This window comes from Nematostella vectensis, chromosome 1 (assembly GCF_932526225.1).
Source record: "Nematostella vectensis chromosome 1, jaNemVect1.1, whole genome shotgun sequence".
Taxonomy (NCBI): Eukaryota; Metazoa; Cnidaria; class Anthozoa; order Actiniaria; family Edwardsiidae; genus Nematostella; species Nematostella vectensis.
Genome location: NC_064034.1, coordinates 12789714 through 12808588, shown reverse-complemented (window position 1 = coordinate 12808588; position 18875 = coordinate 12789714). Strand labels below are relative to the sequence as shown.

Here is an 18875-nt window from a genome sequence, read left to right as displayed (position 1 = left end):
CTTTTTATATACAACAATTTCTTGAATCACTGGGTTCTATTTTTTTCGACGTTTTGGCAATGCTGCCTTATCAGGGTAAGTTTGCTGCTTACCCTGTAGTTTTAGGAGATCCGATCTTTTTTCATCCACGTCTGGACGTTCAGCCTTTAGCACTTGGTTCAGGCACTGGCTCTGCAGGCTACTGCGCGTCACGGTGAAGTTCACGAAGGTCACACGTGAGCACAGGTCTGGCGGGAACTCGATCTACAACCACGAGTATGTACATGAAGGACCGACCATTTGATATCTGAAGGGTTTGTAGAGAAACTCACGGGGGGAGTTATAGCAGATGGTAAACTGTTTCAGGAGTCATTCTGTTATTAACCTTCAAGTTTAGTATTTAAATATAATCCCCTGTATCAATGAAAACTTTCTAACAAAGACATATCATTGTTGTTAATAAATGATATCAGTTACAATGTATGCCATCTTAAAGATTGTCTGCAGGCTACTGCGCGTCACGGTGAAGTTCACGAAGGTCACACGTGAGCACAGGTCTGGCGGGAACTCGATCTACAACCACGAGTATGTACATGAAGGACCGACCATTTGATATCTGAAGGGTTTGTAGAGAAACTCACGGGGGGAGTTATAGCAGATGGTAAACTGTTTCAGGAGTCATTCTGTTATTAACCTTCAAGTTTAGTATTTAAATATAATCCCCTGTATCAATGAAAACTTTCTAACAAAGACATATCATTGTTGTTAATAAATGATATCAGTTACAATGTATGCCATCTTAAAGATTGTACGGAATAAAAGGACAAAAGCTTTTTCATTAGTATCACGAATTTTGGTAATTTTTAAATATAGAAAAACTATGGAAATGTGGATATGCAAGAATGGAACTGGAAGACGTTAGGACTTTTTGCGAAGTAGCACCATGAAAGAAACCGCCATTCATACCGTGGGATCCCTTGTCGAGAGGAAGATGGTGAAAGACGGTGACAAGTCGATGTCCTGGTCTCCAAGAGAGATGAGAACTCGTCCACCAGTGCGCCGTAACTCGCGGTTCAACACCGGGTTCAGGATCGGGTCGTAACTCTCCACGTCTTGCACTAGCAGCGGGTTACCGAACCGCAGAGCACTCTCCAGGTTCTTACGGAACGCATCGTCAAGGAAGCTAAAAGAAAATGAAAGCAGCATGAGAAATATGTAGGGGGGGGGGGGTTAGTTGGTACCATACTTAATAAAAATTGCAGTGGCACACTGGCCACTATGTATTTCGAGTCCATAATTTTTAAATCAATGTCTTTAGTGCCGATATGTACCCGTTAAGGGACGCCGTCAGTTTCGCCAAGAAGAAAGCATAACTAATTTTGTCTATAAACTATGCACAATAGGAGAGGTCGAACAGTGTCGAAACTGTTAATTTCGCAATCAAAATAACGCATTGTGCACCAGAAATATAAGAAAAACACAACGAGCAATCAATTATCTTTTCCTTTATTTCAATTTTTTTTTAAACGAAATTGAAGAGTAGTTTGAAGCTTAGTTTGAGATTCTTCGAGAATTCTTAAAACAAATTGCGAAACAATAAAGAGTAAGAAGCCATAAGCTACCGAGTACGGTGAGACTTGTGATGACAAAATGAGGATACACACCTTGTCTTGTTGATCTTGCGTCCCCTGTACTCGTTCATAATGAACTCTGTGGCCTGACCAGACGGGTCAATGATCAGCGGGTAGCGGTTAAAGCGCTGGAGCATGATGGCATTCTCGGTGCACAGATCGTCTGCAGGAAGCGAGTTGGCTTGCCACTTGAGCCGGTCATCTGCAGTGGACAGGTACTACGAAGACAAGAACCAAACAACGCAAATATCCACCAACATTCTTGGCACAGCTACGCTCGGTTGGTCACAAAACAAAGCCTGTTTTGGCGAACTACCTCAGTACATCTCCAAACATGGTAAGCAGTCAGCGCCTGCTTTATTTAAGCCTATACTTCGACACGCTAGGCAATTTTATATTCTCGGATGATCGCCAGTATCGGACGAATCAGACTTCGCCAGCGCGACAGCAGACAGAGAGACCGATGTTCAGCCGGTGATTGAAATTCGCTCGTACGAGCGTACAAACTCGCCTAGTGTGTCGTAAGCTTTCGCTAGCAATCCTGGGTTTTTTTGTCCAGCAAAACTGGCGTTGTTTGGAAGGTACCAGAGCCGTAGCAGGCCTCGAAAGATTAGAGGACACAATACAGAATATTGAAGGGCACAGTCATGCCTCTTCTGGTCATTTTCTTATAATTTGTTTTTAATATTGGGGGGGGGGGGGGGGGGCACGTGCCCCCAGTGTCCCACTGCTACGGGCCCTGGGACCCTACAGCGAGCGAGAAACGCCATATTCGCGATGCTGCAATGCAGGCAAAGGAGAGTTACCTCCACACGTGCAATGTCCGGCCTAAACTGGATGTTGGCTTGCTGCAAGTGCTGGGCCCATGTGCTGAACAGGTTCTGACGGTACTGTTGATCGAAGTAGCCTGAAAGCGAATAAAGCAATAGGCTGCCGTGTATGGATTTTTTTTTATCAAATAACAGGATCTTGTCTCTTGTGTTTCCATTACTGGGGGGGGGGGTTGAGTAAAAAAAAACATCTGACAAAGCCGTAAGAAAAAAATTCCAGGGCTTGAGTCCTGTGTTACTTTAAAATACCGAAACCATTCAATTAAATTCAACTATTTCCTAGATCTAGACTCGCCTTCATCTTCTATTTAATTCATTTTACAATAAATTGGTTCCTTTCTATTTATTACACAAGTAAGAAGTAAACAGGAAAAATTTTAGGATTTCTTTTCAAAATTGTACAAGTGCCAATTCAAAGACATGTCGTTTCTAGATAATTATAGATACAATAATGAAGCTTATCTGTTTTAAGACCCCCTCCCCCTTAATGTGGAATGTGAGAAGTACATACCGCCATAGGCCAGGAAAGCTGAGGAAAGTAGAACATCACCCACGATGGTCCCCATCTGTGTCTGGAACGCGTTACTTCCGGCCTCCCATCGCTGCCGCTCAACAGAAAGACTTCGCAACAGAGCAGTACTGCGGCTAACCTATAGGCCAAAACAGAATGATGTCAAATACAGACGACACCAAACAATCAACAGAAGAGACAATCAAACAGTGGAAAACAATGTACCAGACAAAGATAGCTGAATCAAGGTATACAGTACGGCCACCTTAAAAAAGTGGCAGCCAATGACCAGACAAAGACAGCTGTATCTAGATATATAGTACGGCCTTCTTAAACAAATTGCCAATCCTTCTGGAAACTCCTCAGTTATCTTACTTCCTTTTCCACAACAAACATGCAGGATATAGTAATTGTAATTGTGTAATATGTGGTTTAAGGCAATGTTCTACGCCATGGTAGTCCATTTAATGTCAGTGAAGATAATACCTTGTCCTCAACGGCGGAAAGATCAGTCTTGATCGCCTGCGCCTGACTGATGAGGGCTGCATACTCCTCCTTGTACTGGGAGATGCTCCTCTCCAGCTCGGAGATGACACGCGAGATCTCCTCCGCCTGAAAAACACAATCGTTACTCATGTGACATATATGCCACTATGCTACATTATGTATGGGGTATACTAGATGCTTTATTACTGGTTCTTGTTGTTTCTCTTTTCCTGCTTCATCTGATTTAGCTGTCTTATTCTCATGTGTATGGGTATTCGAGTTGCACTAAGAAACGCTACTTGTCGCTTCTCTTTAGCTAATTGATCAAACCACGTCATTGTGATGTGTATGGGTGCGTACGGTCTGTCCATGGTGGCATATGTTTCTCCCTTACCTTGATCTTGCTTGCTTGAGCCTCCATCTCCAGGCTCTTCAACTCGTTCCTTAGCGGCTCAACACGGTTCAGCATGTCAGCATATTGGAGCTGTCAAAAAAAGGACATCGTTCAACCTAATGCTGAGCTGATTCATACGATTTATTGGATAGTCGAGACGACAAGCTACAAACAGGAACAACGAAATTTTGCAAAGCACAGTTCTCAGCGTTTCGGAAAAGTTAACTTGACCAAAGCTTCGGTACATCTATTTTTTGTTCTCAAGAAGTTATTAACACCCACGAGGGTCAATTCCTACTTCACAATAACCAAAGTCTTTCTGTGTGTGTGTAGCTTTGTGTACTTTATATCGTACCTGTGCAATAGCCCACTTGACAAGTGGTCCACAAGCCTGACTCGCCCGGTTCGCCTTCTCAAATGTATAGTCAGGGTTACTGAGGTACTTGGACTGCATGGTACGGGTCACGCTGTCCCTAGGGGGGCAATACCAAACAGGATTAAACGGAGCAGAGAGTCGACAATGAACTGATCGTAGGAATGCCATAAGAGTGACAATTTAATGGAGGTAGTATTTGTTTTTTGTATTTGAACGTACGAGATATCCTCAGTGGAGAAGTTGACAATGGTAGGGATGAAGTTATCTTTGATGATAATGGCGCGGATCTGCTTCCAGTCAGCCGCTTGCTCGCCAAGAAGAAGACAGATGGACTCCAGAGCCAGCTTAACGGTGGCTGGGGGGTTACCCATGGTTCTTAGCTCGACCAAGTGCTGCTTTTTGATACCCTTCACAGCTGTACACAGTAACACAAAGATTACAATATCAGCAAATGACATCCGACATCTAGAAATAGCGGTTATTTTTTCCGCTCCTTTTCCTTGTAAGTGCTTATATACCTACACATTTCTTAAACCGCCTACATAACCCGATGAAGGCACAAAAAGAATATTTTATATATTAAGGAATGTAGTTTACGTACCTTGTCTGGCCTCGTCGACTGCAGGCTCTACCTGGGCGAGGTCTTTCATGACAGCTTGCTGCTTCTCTTTAATTTGTTTGGTTTGTTTCTGCAAAGACGACGTAATAAGGTCTAAGAATGCACTCTCCTGATATGATTTTCTAAGACAAGCAGCACGAGGCACCATCTCGATGATGGTTTGCTTTCGATGTGTCTGCGAAAGCCTACATTTTACGCACCTCAATGGTCGTCTGGATCTCCATGGACGTCACCTTTTTCTTCTCAGCTTCTTGCTGGTCTTTCACCTGAAAAACCCCATGATGTAAGGCGAACATTCTATATAGTACAATCTTTAAACTTCGACCGAACAGAGATAAAAGTAGATGAGAGTTCCATACGGGTATGAGTTCAAACGGGTATGGGATGTGTACTACGCAACACAGGAACTTCCTAACTAGGAGGATTCCGTCCTGATCTGATGTGAACCAACACATTTCTTTGCCTCGTTGGTTGGCAATACTTATTTGTTACAATTGGCAATACTTATCTCACCATTTGCTTGAGCTTCTGGTTAGCAAGAGCATTCTTCGCCTCCAGTTCCTGGCTCTTTAGGGACAAGCTTTTCTGCAGTTCCTCCACCTGGTCCACAGTCTCACGGATCTTCTGAAGACCCACATTCAGATGAAGTTGCTGCTCTTCCAGATCTGATCGCTTCTCGGAGAAAAGTTTTACCTGTAGAAGGGAGAAGTCAAAGTTCAATCACCACAGATGATCAAAAAAGCACTTGGCTTTTATGTTGATCTCTGGCCTGAATCGGCTTGAATTTGACACTCAAAAAGGCGCGAGATTGCTTAGTGCAAGTTGCCTATTGTCAAGTTAGCCGTATCTCATGGAAAACCCAATATGTAGCCACTTCAAGCTTCAAATGTGAGCAAAGGTTGTCATTGTGCTTTTGTTTTGTGTTAATGATTGTGGTGATAATGGACAATGTTTCATAGAAAGTGTGAGTAAATAATAGTAAATATTTAATGAATGAGGGTACAGTCTTGTTCTCCTACTAGTGCACCTGCTAGTATCATGCCCTTACATAGTGGTTGATGAAGTCCAGATAGTGCCTTGGTGTGATGGCCATGACACGACCTCCCCTCTTGGCCAGACGGGCGTTGGCCTGGTGCAACGTCTGATGTACAAATACGTACGCATTGACGACTGCCTCCCTGTGGGTAGGAGGCTGTGGAAGCTCTTCGTAGACAACTGGCAGGTATGGCGGTGCCGAGTACTGCGATCCAAAATGAGAGAAAAGGGTAAAGGTATAATGAGACCGATAATAGAGTAGGTATTCTTTGCCTGAAGGAGTCATTAACGAGTTTAAGCAACGAAGACGGCCACCGCCAAAAACAATGGAAAATAGTTTTCTGATATCCACTCTTTCTGATACATCAAACAATTCGTTATCTAACAGGCCGGTCGTAAGCAGAACGTAAAACATTGAAGAGTGGCGTTTGAGGGGTAAAAAGGCTTCCACTTACGTTAGACTTGTCGAGGTCGAGTTTGCTTGAGAACTCTTTACCGACTTGGTACAGTGCGCCAGTAGACCAGTCGCCGAACCAATCAAGTACGCATCTGAGAAATGATCAAGCCAGGATGGGTAAGGCTAATAGTGTCGACTTGGATGGAAACTACGCTTTGCAGGGACAAAATAGTAATCACGGAGGACAAGCAAATTTTTTTTATGCTTTTTGCATAATATCACACAGCAAACAATGACTGTTTTTCGTTTTATATTGCACAGCAAACAATGGCAATGAAGACAAATAAAAAAAATACCTCGGGCCAACAAAAACTTCTAGCAATTTAGTGAATAAGGTTTAACCGACCTTAAGTAATTAAGCAATAACATATTTACTAGAAATAGCACATTTTCATTAAAGTGGGACACTTTGCAACTTCTTCCAGTTCTGTTGCAGCTGCTGGTACCTGTTGAAGAGTGCAGGAGAAGTGGCCGCTCGGTCCTTCAGGCCCTCGGAGGACGGATTCATGGTGAATACCACGTGCAGGTTGGTCATCACCTACAACAAACACAATCAAGAGCCGCGAAAGCTCAATGACATGGGCTTCGCTTTTCAGGCAGAAGACCGGGCTCTCTCTCATTTGGGGATGTGAATCCCTCGGACCTAAAGTGCGTTACAATAATTATTAACAGTTCTAATAGATTTGTATTGTTTCAAGGGCCTCAATCAATCACAGACTGTGCCCTTTTTGCAAGAAGATTAAATTGTCCCTCGTCTTTTCAAGTAAATCCTTGAATCGCTTGATGCGCTGAACTAGTGAGCCGATACTCGAAGGAAATTGATATAGGGTCTCGGAATTACGCAAATACATTAGAACTGTCCATACTTCTGGTTCCCGCACGGTAAGCCAGAGGGTCCCGTCTTTCCAGACATTTTGCACGAAAGAACCACTGGGTTCATCAGAGCTGCTAAATAGCGTACCTGTTGGGTGAACCACTTGTACAGCTCCTCGCTAGAATCTAGCATGAGTCCCTCGCGTTGTGAGCCCTCCTTACATTGGGTCATCAGCGTTGTGTACTCGTCACCCTCAAACAGACCAGGGACCTGACAAAACATTGAACATCAATATCGACGGACTGGTAGGCATGTATCAATAAGAAGCAGGGTTTTTTTTTAGAGCTAAAGTTGTTATACAGTAGAACCTCTATTAGTTGCATTCTCTTAAAAACGGAAGTTCCTATTTAGTGTTCACTAAACAAAGTCCCAAGATATACTTTCACACTTCAATGCTGCATTTAGGGGATAGCTTTATAAAGCGGTTAGCCCCTATAAACAAACAGTGCGTGTGTGCCTATGTAAAGCGTTAAAAACATAATCGAAACAAAGCCAGGTAAAGGAAGGGGGAAGACCTACCTCTCCGTTCGCCAAAAGTGTATTCATCCTCTCGAGGAAGCTGGACTCCATGATGTTGGACTCGTCCAAGATGAACGTGATCTTCTCATTCTTGCAACCTGTCCTCCTCAGTACGTTCCGCAGATCCTCGTCAAAGTCTGCCGCTGTGTACTTACGGTGGATCTGAGATCAACCATCACGCGTTTGTCATAATACCATCAGAATTTGCAACATCACATTATCACATAATAGTCACACAGCCCCCACACATTAGCCAAACAACCACCACAAAACATCATCGCATATTAGTGACGCAACCGTCACGCCCTGGTCACAAAGACATTTCTATAGTTATCATAAATATACAGTAGAAAGCATACAATTCTGGGGCCAAGTTGACCGTACCTTCACTTGGAAGACGCTAAGCCCATTCATCCAGGCAACAAATCTAGACAAAGTGGTTTTGCCGGCTCCACTCACACCGATCAGCAACAAGTGACCCTAAAACAACCGAAAATTTTTTTATAATAACAGCTTGCAGCAGTGATCAGGCAAGAGAGGTGGGCTACCTGTGGCTGCCTGAAAATCCTGTCAATCCTGAGCACGTGATCAAGCACCTCGTTGAAGAGAACCAATGGTACGTCCAACTCCTCCTCGTAGAACACCTAGAAAAACACCACAAGACATGTAAACAAGAATAGCGTTAACTACACCTTCAATGAACTGGAACGCGCAAATCTTTTCTTGGGAGCAGAAAAAAATGTCATTTTTCTCAATTTCACATTTTTTTGTAAAGAGTCAAGAGATTTTGCCAGATTTCACACTTGTGACAAAGCGTTACTTCCCACCCCCCCCCCCCCCCCCCCCCTCCGCCCCCCAAAAATCCATGCAAATGAGATGAAAACTCAAAAATGTCATACATCTACTCCAAAGTGTCGCCTTCGCCCTGACTGGACATACCTTGAGCCTCGCTTTGACAAAGTCTCTTAGCTCCTCTCTGTCCACGGCTACGTAATCCTTGGACAGCCAGTTGCTGTACAAGATGGGCCGACCCAGTGCCTGCTGTTTGTCCACGTTAGGGAAGTGCTTCAGAGCAACAAAGTCCACGTTCTCGTCTGTCCATCTGCGCTCATCTTCCTCCACAAGCCTGGCGATTAAACAAGGTTAAAAAGTTGCTAGCATCCGAGAATATAGACTTATTTACGGGATACATTGTACAATATCACAGAGGCGGGTATACGGTTAAAAATAGGAAATGAACAAAAAAAATCAATTGAGGTACCAATAGCCATATTGGTTCTCAATTATCCACCTTGTATAGACAGTTTAGTACCCTGGTTCTAGGAGATACACAGATGTCTTAATCAAAGAGCGGCATTAAGTCTGAATTGATACAGGAACTCATATAAAACTTAAGGGAACCCTGACTCACCTGTCTTGGAAAAGGCGCAAAGCCTCATGGGCCCAAATCCGGACGAGCTGCTCGATGCTCATACTCTCAAGGGGCCTCATGGCCTCACAGATACCACGCACCCAACGGCTCATCTCACGCGGGCTGTAGATGTAGTGGGGCTGCATGTCCTGAGTAAACCTCTCCTACAAGAGCCAGAAAGAACAATTACAATGACAACGGCGAAGAAACAAGTTTGGCATGGACCTGGGCCAATGAATCAAACACTAAAGGCTGGTTAACAGAACACAGAACAAAGGTACCACAGAAGCAGGTATATTTAGGCCGAGAAATTCATTAATATTTGTTTGGAAAACAATCAATTCTTTGTCATCAATGCAGCTGGCCCGGTTTGCAGACTTAAATCCATTTTCCATCTTGTAACATTACCGCTCCACTCTTTAGATTATCGCGATGCAACTGAATGCGTTATAGGTTTCCCGTAACTTCACCTGTGACATAGTGTAGAATTCCACCATGGCATCGGTCAGAGGTTGTGCATAGGTACGCAGGCTTGGCATCATTCGAAGCATGGCACGGTTGAAAGTGCCGTAGATCTGCGAGAGGGAGGTAGCACCAGGGTAGTCAACATAGATCACCGGCACATGACGGAGGAACCTATAGTGAAAGTAATAACACAATATATCGTGCGCTGGTCCTTACAATTTCAATCCGCGTATTCAAAAAAGACCATTGCTTTTAATAAAATAAAATAACCTAAACTCTTAAATCTTGACATTTGAAACCCATCAGCCAATAGTACAACAAGTAAAGGGTTCAATTTAGCTGTAAGGGAACCGGGAAAAAGTAATAACCTTAGGGCTATGGACATTCTTGATACCAGATACACCTATTTCATAAAAACGTGCAAACGGCGAATGGCAGTTATATGGCTGAATTGGTGCTTAGGGGTACGTTTTATTCTAATGTATAAAAGTTATTAAAAGGTTACCAAACATGAACCACCAATGACAGTACAACTTTTACATATATTTTTTTTTAATTTGGTTGAAATATATTGGGATCCATGGTTCCTTTCGGTAGTAGAACTGCCATTTTCCCTTCACCATTTGAAACGAAATTTTTTTTTTTGAAATAGATGTATAACGTGATATATTTGCATGCGCTTGCAAGGTGTTGATAACGGTACCTGTGTGAGAGTGGTTTACGGCCAGGGTCAGTGGGAGGATTGCAGGCTCCTACAAACTGGATCCTTTCCAGGGTGACCCAGGCCTGATCCGAGCTCCTGTAGAAACCACCATGCTCAACGATCTGCCTCAGGAACGAGATCACACGCTGTGTGCCTGCAAGAGTACATAAGGCGCATAAGATAACAACTACTAATCACATACCGAGATTACAATTAATTTCATTCCAAGTCCCAAAAAGATTGAACAATTGCAAATTCTGTTTAAAATGGCTAATATAAACACCCTTCAGTGGTAGTGTGAATGTACAAAAAACACTGATTGTGTGCTAGATAAGCAGCAAAAGAGAGTATGTATCTTAAGTACGACATTTTCGAAATTCTAAGAGCTTGAAAAGGAAAACCACTAAGCATCAGATCGAGGGGCATTCTATTTTTAAACTCTAAAGGTTGAATAAGACAGCGCGATTTAGTAGTATTCGGCTTTGATCGCAACACCTCGAGTCTCAGAGTGTAAATCAGCCTACTACTCCACTATGACACTCAATCACGAAAGTTGTAGTGTGTAATTCAGTGCTAAGACATGTCGTAGGCAGATCGCATACGACTAAGTCGTGCTGTCCAAATCGGCCTTATTCCGGTGGCTAAGAGCTACATACCATAGTGGTCGACATCGGGCAGGTTAATCTCGTCACAGAACAGCACCATCCATTTTCCAAGCTGTGCCGGCGCCAACACGATGCCGTTAGGCGTCCGTCTGTACTCGCAGTAGTGGTCAAACGTCTTCAACAGCAGCTCAGGCGTGGTGGCGCTCGAGAAGTTCAGCCCGACAACCTGTCCAATTGGATATTTATAGAGGGTTTGATAAGCGAAATGCTTCCCAAAAATGTTGTTTTTCAAACAGTCAAATCTACATTTCACATTTTGAGCATTTTGAGCATTCTGTAAACATTTTGAGCATTCTGTAAACATGCTGTCGTGTTTGTCGAAGTTTGCTACCTTGTGTTATTGTATTTACAACCACTTCTTTTTTTATTTCACGCGCATTACAATGTATGCATAGTTTTAGAATTTACCCGTGATCAAACAAAAGACCAGCTGTGACTGTTACACACATAGCGAGTTTTTTCAAAACTTTTCAGCAAAACATCATCTTTTTTTCTTTTCCACTTCAATTCATGCATATATCAACTTAACATAAATATTTTCTGTTTTCCAAGAAACAAACGACAACGTAAAAAAAAACTTAATGACAAACAACGTTTTTCAAGAGTTAGGCGTCCTCACCTCCATGTCCGGGAGAGCCCTGAGTGCGCTGAACAGCGTCATGGTCTTGCCGCTGCCCGGGGGACCGCAGAGTACGAGGGGTTTGTGTTCGGCTAACCACGTGTACAGCAAGGTCTCGTGGCGCACCGTGTCAAGGGTAGGCACCACTACATCCGGGGATGCGACCTTGTGAGTCTCGACCTCGATCTGAGGGACCTTGGACTGCCAAAGTATCCACTCGCCCTGGAGATTTACCTAATGACACGAAAAGTGGTAAAAGAAACGGGGTTAACAAAATGATTATACACGAGTTAGATTGTTTTACATGGTGTAGATGTATGGCTTTTCATGTAACTTGCCGGAGCAGAAAACAGGTAGACTGCATATGTCGAAAGGCATTAACCATAAGGGTAAACCAAAATTGGAGCCGTATAAATAATTGAACTGAAAAGATTGGCTTAACCAGTAATGTAACAGTCACTTCACCTCAAAGTTGATGATCGATTTTAAAGAGTCACCTGATGGCTAGTTCATGGTATTGCACTATGTTAACATCACTATCTCAAAATCGATGATAAGTGTTGATAAGATAACCGATTGTAATATTGTGCGTCAAATCACACTACTGCTACTTCATCAATGCTGTATTCTGAAAGGTTTGCCTTTTGGGGGGCTATAAGTTATAGCCTACCATTAGAAAAAAGTGCCGGATTTAAAAGCCAAAAAATGCCACAAATTATTATGATCATTGCACTATACTCGTTATGTAACGCGACTATATGAGGTCTACAGTATACCCGCTATATCAACTTCACGTTACCTCAAAGTCGATGACCGGCGTTGAGGAGCTGCTGGGTAGAGGAATGGTGGTGATCCCCTTGATAAAGTTACCAAGATCTTCTCGCACCCTCAGCTTGCCGTCACCGGCGAATGACCAGAGCAGAGAAAACACCAGGAAACGGGGAATGTAGCGTTCTAATCCATCTCGCTAGGGACAAAAAAACACACGTTACGAAAACAGGGGATGCAAAAGAATTCCGAAAATATTGAATGAATGTGGTGTTGTTGTTATAACTGACTATAAGAATGTCAAGTCTCCTTGCACTAGGTTGCCTACACAAATCTCAAAGTAGAGATTTCTAATACCACAAATCTGCCATGTAGGATTTCCCCATGCGCCCACGTCCACGGTGAAGTTTAAGTGTTCACAGTTAAAACATTCCTACCCTACGCTCCCCATGTCATCTTCCTCTTCCAAAACCCACTCCTCTCCAAAACCACAGGCCATGCTTACGATTATGAGAAAAGTCTTGTTGCTTAGGATTGTACTATAACACATTTCTACATCGTCAAACACACACGTAGGCGTCACCCCATACTCACGTCCATAGGGAAGTCTGGATGCCGTTGATTATACTAAAACACATTCCTACAGCGTAAAAAAAAACATACACAGGCGTCAACCCATACTCACGTCCATAGGGAAGTCTGGGTGCTGCTGATTATATTGTAGCACGTTCCTGACGCCCTGGTGCACCATAGAGAATAGAGACTCTAGAGCACGCATGCGTGTGAAATCCATCACGTGCTCTTGCTTGAAGGCGAACTCGAGGCACTTCATAACCAGGCCATTAGACGAGAAGTATTCTTGGAGGATCTCGACCACGTCGCGCTGAAGCTGGAAAGATGTGTGATTTGAATGAGCGATAATTGTCCTAATGGGAAGTTTAAAACAACAGCCTGTTTCCCCATTAGCAGTGGCGTCTCATATAACAGCCTTAATTAAAACCTATAGGAGTATGAAGCTTGTGCGATTTTTAAGAGGAATTCAGTCATTCTCCCTTAAGATATCTAATGGTCTGTCTCGAGATAATCTCGATATAGCGAACCAGGAATGAAAGAATCTAAGTGTTACCGCTCCAACCTATCAATCACGCGTGCTATTCAGCTCCTGATTGGCTGATCACGTACCTGCATGGATGGTGATAGCACATCCTCGCCCTGCGGAGCGCTTTGTATGCGCCTGCTCTCCTCTTCCGCCTCTTCCAGCGGTACTTTGCGCATGCGCGTCAGGTTGCTGTCAAAGATCATCTCTGTAGAGAGGACGTCCTCGCTAAACCAGACCATGCCGCAGCGACTGACGGTAGCGAGAGTGGCAAAGCGGAGATCCTGGACCTCAAACATGATGCGCACCTGCCAAGTAAAACCGCAAAGTAAGAGAGCAGTCTCTGGCAGCTGTCATTTGCTCATCAGAGCGAAATACCGATGCGACACAGCGTTTATTTGCATTGGCTGATTTGGAGGAGCTAATGCGATATTTGGTCAATTTGTGAATTTGGTCAATAAAGAATGAAACTTTTTTTTATGATTATTTCGAGATTTGATCGAAATGAAAATAATACCAGAGGTATGGCTAGAGCTCTTTAGGCTAACATTTTACTATAGGGGATAGTTCTTAGAATCTCAATACTGCAAACAGACATTCCTTAGCTCATCGTTTTCCGACTCCGGCCTTTTAAATATGAGTGCATTTTGTACCACAGTCTTTAATGTCGAATAATTTAAATTAAACGTGGAAATACCTTGCAACAAATGAAGCACAAAAATTATAATTTGTTATAAGAAGCATCCCCTAACTTACGTTTGGAGGTATAGCCAGACGTTCTCCATTTGGCAGGGTAAGTAGCTTGTTGTCGTCCAACACGCTGTTCAGGTTCTCCACCCACTCGGGATCAACATCACCATCAAACACGATCCATTGCCGTTTACCTAGCTCCCCACGTACATTCTCAATGATCCTAGACGCACAGGTAAACGTGACAAATGTTATAGATATGACTTACGAAACGATCCAGAATAATCTTATTCGCAACATGCATGATATCGCGATCAATAATCCTAGACGCAAGCTATAATCATGATTGATGATCTTAGAACCAAAATAAAACCACGGGTCAAGATCTAGGACGCAGGCGGAAAAAGTGATCAATAATCTTGAAAAGATTGTTATCGATGTTAGATACGTGATTGAATCGCTATCGGTTAACATTGGCAAACAACCGTGAACACGCTCTTTAACACAAAGATAGGACAGTGCTTGCAGCCAAATTCGTTGTTGCGCGAACTCGGCGAATTCAAAGTCCATGTGTTTGGGAATAGCGCGTAGTCAGACACAAGCTTTGGGGGCGGTTTGTCTGGTTTTGATTGTTTAGTTTGGTTGACTACGCGCTATTCCCAAACGAAGAAAGGAATTTTGGATTCTGGCAGGTCGCGCAACAACGAATTTGGCTATAAAAGCTAGGACAAGTTAGGTAAAATCAATTCTTGTAATATTTTGTAAGCATTTATAGTGAAATGCTTACTACTCTTTATGTATTTGATCAACAACTCATCAGAACTTGTGTCTGAATCTACTTACTTTCTAAGGACGTGTGTGAACAGACCGTCGGTCCACTCCCGAGTGTTGGGGTCCAAGGTACCGTACAGGAACTCCTTGGAGATAGCCTGAGGAAGGAGCCGCACAATACCGAAATTTGTAGTCAAAATATGATAACAAATTCAATCGAAGGCAAAGCATTGTTATAGAATAGCCAATACCAGCAATAGAAATGACGTCTAAGAACATGTCATATTTATGTAGCATCTGATGCCAACAATTGACGATGATATACCTTGGGATTGAGGACATGGCAGATGCCTTCGACGCCTTCAACTCGCTCCAGTGCTTTCAACAGCACACGCCAGGCAGACGACTTCCCGCTACCACTGGGTCCAACCATCATTAGCCCGTGGTGAATCTGGCAGATCTGGTACAGCTGGAGCACCTGGACAGAAGGAGAAAACCATAATTGATCTTTCACCTGAACTATCTTTAAATCAAACATTTGATTTCACCCTACTCTTCACCACCGCCTCACCAATCCTAAGTTCCCCACCCACCATCCTCTCAGTTCCTCTTGGTGTCCCCCTTATTGCTGAGAACTCACCTTACCCTTTCCACCCATGCCCTGCCCTGTCCCTCTTTTATCTTACCTTCTCTACCCAAGATCCGCCCTGCTCCTCGCCCTCGCCGTAGGTCAGGTGCATCTCAGCACAGACCTTCTTGATCTCAGCTTTGAGTTGGTCCATCTCTGCGCTTACATACTTGATGCCAGGGAACACGTCCGACAGCAGGCTCTGGAGAAGCGGAATGTCCTCTGCCACAAGCTTGGGTACCATTGTCTCGTATACGCTCTGGATCAGAATCTAGCAACAAAAACAAAGTCTTACGTCTATGCCTTTGACTCAACCACATTGGATATGTGCTCCCGTAATCCAGCATTCTAGGAGGGTTAACAGCTTCACAGATTTATTTAGTTGTCAGCATAATATTGCGCTTAGGCTAGTGCATACAAAAAAGGTAGTTGCTGTTATAAATGCGTTTTGCACAATTGCTAGCCTTCATACCGATAAAACATTAAAATAAACATGACTAGTTGGGATCTACGATTCTTGTAGCATACTGAATTGCGTATAGCTCTAATACTTTTATAGGAATTATAAGGGAAATAAAGCCCTCATATGCGGGTATCACTCAAATGTGAAAAGATTAGGCTGTGAGTGAAAGGCCAAACAGCAATGAATCCTATTACAGCAATGAATCCTGTTACTATTTTCTTTGGTTCTATTATTAATACAGAATGTATTAATACTAGAGCCGTATTAACGCACACTGCTCTCACCTCCTGTTCGTTTAGTCCCTCAGAGATGGCAGCCTCGTCCGCTTTTTCTCCCTTTGCGATCAGCTTCTCCTTGATCTTCTGGATCTTGTCTCGCTTTACATTACCCGCGCTGATCAGTACGCTCTTGAGCGCACGCAAGCCGAAGTCATAGTGAGACTGGTTGGACAGCTGCTCGTCGCACAACCTAGGGCATGGCACAAATATGGAAATTAACTAAGTAAGGAGACGAATAATAAGGGAAAGGGGAACATTTCTGGGACTACCATATCACACATTCCCAATAAAATCTGCGATAAAATATGTTTTTACAGTATGCCTGTATATTAAGTCTGTATAATACATAGGCTAGCCTATGCAGTAGAATAACTTACTTGTTATACTGTATTATTACTTATAAATACTTATTTAACAATATGCCAGTATAATAAGTGTGTAAAAATCCCCAACTGGAAGGCTAGCTTAGCTAACTTATACTGTAGTATTGTAGCATAACTTACTTGAAGTATACCTTACAAAGAAATCTATATAATAACCCAACTGGAAGGCTAGCTTTAACAGTAGTATAACTCACTTAAAGAAAGGCACAATCTTGCTGGCCAACTTCTCAGCAGTCCTAAATCCCTGCGAGTACAACATGACCTCAGCAATCAGCTGCCTGTCCGGTTTGGTCATGGCTAAGCTGCGGAAGAGCTTCTTCAGGTTGTCCGGTAGGTTGGATCGTCCCGCATATCCCGGATTCATGGTGATGAAAATGGCCATGTTGCGACTGACGCGCACCTGCTTGCCAACCAGCTCGATGGTGATAGAAGATGCTAGACGAAAATGAATGAATCACTATCAGCAAAGAACACCAGTCTTAAAGGGAGGCCATTTATACAACTACTTAAAAGTAGAGGCTTAACGGTGGAATGGTGTATTATACTACTACAAGACTTGTTATTGGGTTTTCAAATCGTCAGTTTCGATATGGTCATAATTTCGAATATGGTAAGGACCATTAAATATTTGACATACTGATTATCGCGTAGAGGTCCCCTTTTTTCTCCCCCCCCCCCCCACCCCCACCCAAGAACTTTGTAATATCTAATTATCCATCTCTACGTAGGGGGCAACGGACCGAACATTCGCAATATGTATAGTAGCATATAAAGTACGTACTTGTGTCATCAGCAGATTCTTTCAGCGCCAGCTGGATGGTCTGAATCTGCTGGGATACAGCCGACAACATGCGCTCCTCCAGCCGGTTGAACTCGTCAAAGCACCCCCATGCACCGACTTGACAAAGGCCGACGAAGATACGGCCCATCGCCTGGCGAAAACACACAGTGTCAGTACGAGTAACACCAACTCACAACTGAATTTCCGTCAAAGACAGCTCCCGTTAAATTGAGTCCTCGAAGTATCCAAAACCCTGGACACTAACTGGCCATTAACTGGGTTATCTAACATGGCCATGGTCTATAAGCCGTATTGGAGATTTAAGGTAAACCAGAACACTTGAATTCCTACTAACAGAAGTCCTCGCTATTTTACGCTCCCGCACGATAACGAGCTACACGGAGCATCAACTTCAAGGCATTAATTCAAGTGCGTAACCTTTACCCAGATATCGCAATAACGTATCAGACTGCATTTGTAGATGGTTATTTTGAAGCTTTTTCGTAAATAGACCGTTGTATCTTTAAATATAAATAATAGCAAGGGAGTGGCTGATCAACATTTGTTATCTCCTACCAGCTAAAGTGATCAGGACTTACAGTCCTTGCCCTCTCGAGCCCCTTTTCCATGAGATCTTTTCCCATGTGTGCAACGGTAAGCAACCCTAAGCTAAATGTTGCAGATTTCGTAACTTCAAGTGAACAACATTACCTGGAAGTCAAAAGTCTCATCGCAGTTGAAGACGAGGACAAAGCGACCAAGCTGCTGGCCGAGAGCCTTGACAGACTCCGTCTTACCAGTACCAGCGGGTCCTGCAGAAAGCATATATATTTATGAGGCAAGCGGCGAACATCCATTTTGCTATAAATGTACAATTCAAATGCACTTTTTTGTAAAGAATGACTGGACAGTCTTGGTTTAAGTAATTTAAGCTTGAATGATGACCCTGGGGATTTAGAAGAAAGCTTAAAGTTATTCTGATTTGAGCACTTGCTAACACGGCCATGAATGCGCGCTCACCAAAGGGTGACCCTCCAAGCCTTCCCTCCAGGGCCTGTGTCATGGTCAGATAGCAGCGATCGGTGAGGGGTGTGGTGACAAGCTTGTCCTGTACACCAAGGTACTCAAACCCGTAGTTGAACTTGGCATTCGCCATGTGGATGGACAACTGCTGAAGCACTTCCTTCTGCTTGGGGTCGAAGTAGAAGCGCATCTGGCTCAGCCACTCAAATGCCTTGTTCCCTGTCACGCCACAGTTCAACAAGCTCCGTGTCACGTCACGCTGATGGACATGCTCGATGATCTAAATAGATAAATAAACTTCACCAGCATTCTCTCAGGAAATCTTATACAGGTTTCTGATGGGCTTCCAGTGTTTCGTAAGAATTGTGACTTCACAGGAAACCATCTCATTGTTCTATGGGTGATCTTATTCCAGACCCT

At 43.4% G+C, this 18875-nt stretch overlaps 1 protein-coding gene across 3 annotated transcripts in view; it reads right to left on the bottom strand.

Annotated features, from left to right (window-relative positions):
• Positions 1-18875, bottom strand: part of LOC5515889 (cytoplasmic dynein 1 heavy chain 1) — a 55262-nt gene that overhangs the window by 15784 nt on the left and 20603 nt on the right. For all 3 annotated transcript variants that reach the window (XR_007306215.1, XM_032385646.2, XM_001636007.3), the window contains exons 31-67: positions 18453-18735; positions 18144-18244; positions 17433-17583; positions 16846-17086; positions 16275-16458; positions 15586-15798; positions 15225-15377; positions 14972-15057; positions 14195-14351; positions 13525-13746; positions 13028-13231; positions 12374-12541; positions 11575-11808; positions 10947-11121; positions 10291-10444; positions 9593-9758; positions 9123-9286; positions 8651-8837; positions 8260-8355; positions 8096-8191; positions 7712-7873; positions 7280-7402; positions 6765-6856; positions 6317-6410; positions 5875-6066; positions 5340-5519; positions 5027-5092; positions 4809-4896; positions 4427-4622; positions 4187-4304; positions 3832-3921; positions 3438-3563; positions 2952-3090; positions 2417-2517; positions 1644-1828; positions 946-1162; positions 93-243 (exon numbers count right to left, since the gene is read on the bottom strand). Coding sequence is in view for 2 of the 3 variants with exons in the window: in XM_032385646.2 (XP_032241537.2) it covers positions 93-243; positions 946-1162; positions 1644-1828; positions 2417-2517; positions 2952-3090; positions 3438-3563; positions 3832-3921; positions 4187-4304; positions 4427-4622; positions 4809-4896; positions 5027-5092; positions 5340-5519; positions 5875-6066; positions 6317-6410; positions 6765-6856; positions 7280-7402; positions 7712-7873; positions 8096-8191; positions 8260-8355; positions 8651-8837; positions 9123-9286; positions 9593-9758; positions 10291-10444; positions 10947-11121; positions 11575-11808; positions 12374-12541; positions 13028-13231; positions 13525-13746; positions 14195-14351; positions 14972-15057; positions 15225-15377; positions 15586-15798; positions 16275-16458; positions 16846-17086; positions 17433-17583; positions 18144-18244; positions 18453-18735 (5755 nt within the window). In the remaining variant the exon portion in view is untranslated. The remainder of the gene's footprint in view (positions 1-92; positions 244-945; positions 1163-1643; positions 1829-2416; positions 2518-2951; positions 3091-3437; positions 3564-3831; positions 3922-4186; positions 4305-4426; positions 4623-4808; positions 4897-5026; positions 5093-5339; positions 5520-5874; positions 6067-6316; positions 6411-6764; positions 6857-7279; positions 7403-7711; positions 7874-8095; positions 8192-8259; positions 8356-8650; positions 8838-9122; positions 9287-9592; positions 9759-10290; positions 10445-10946; positions 11122-11574; positions 11809-12373; positions 12542-13027; positions 13232-13524; positions 13747-14194; positions 14352-14971; positions 15058-15224; positions 15378-15585; positions 15799-16274; positions 16459-16845; positions 17087-17432; positions 17584-18143; positions 18245-18452; positions 18736-18875) is intronic.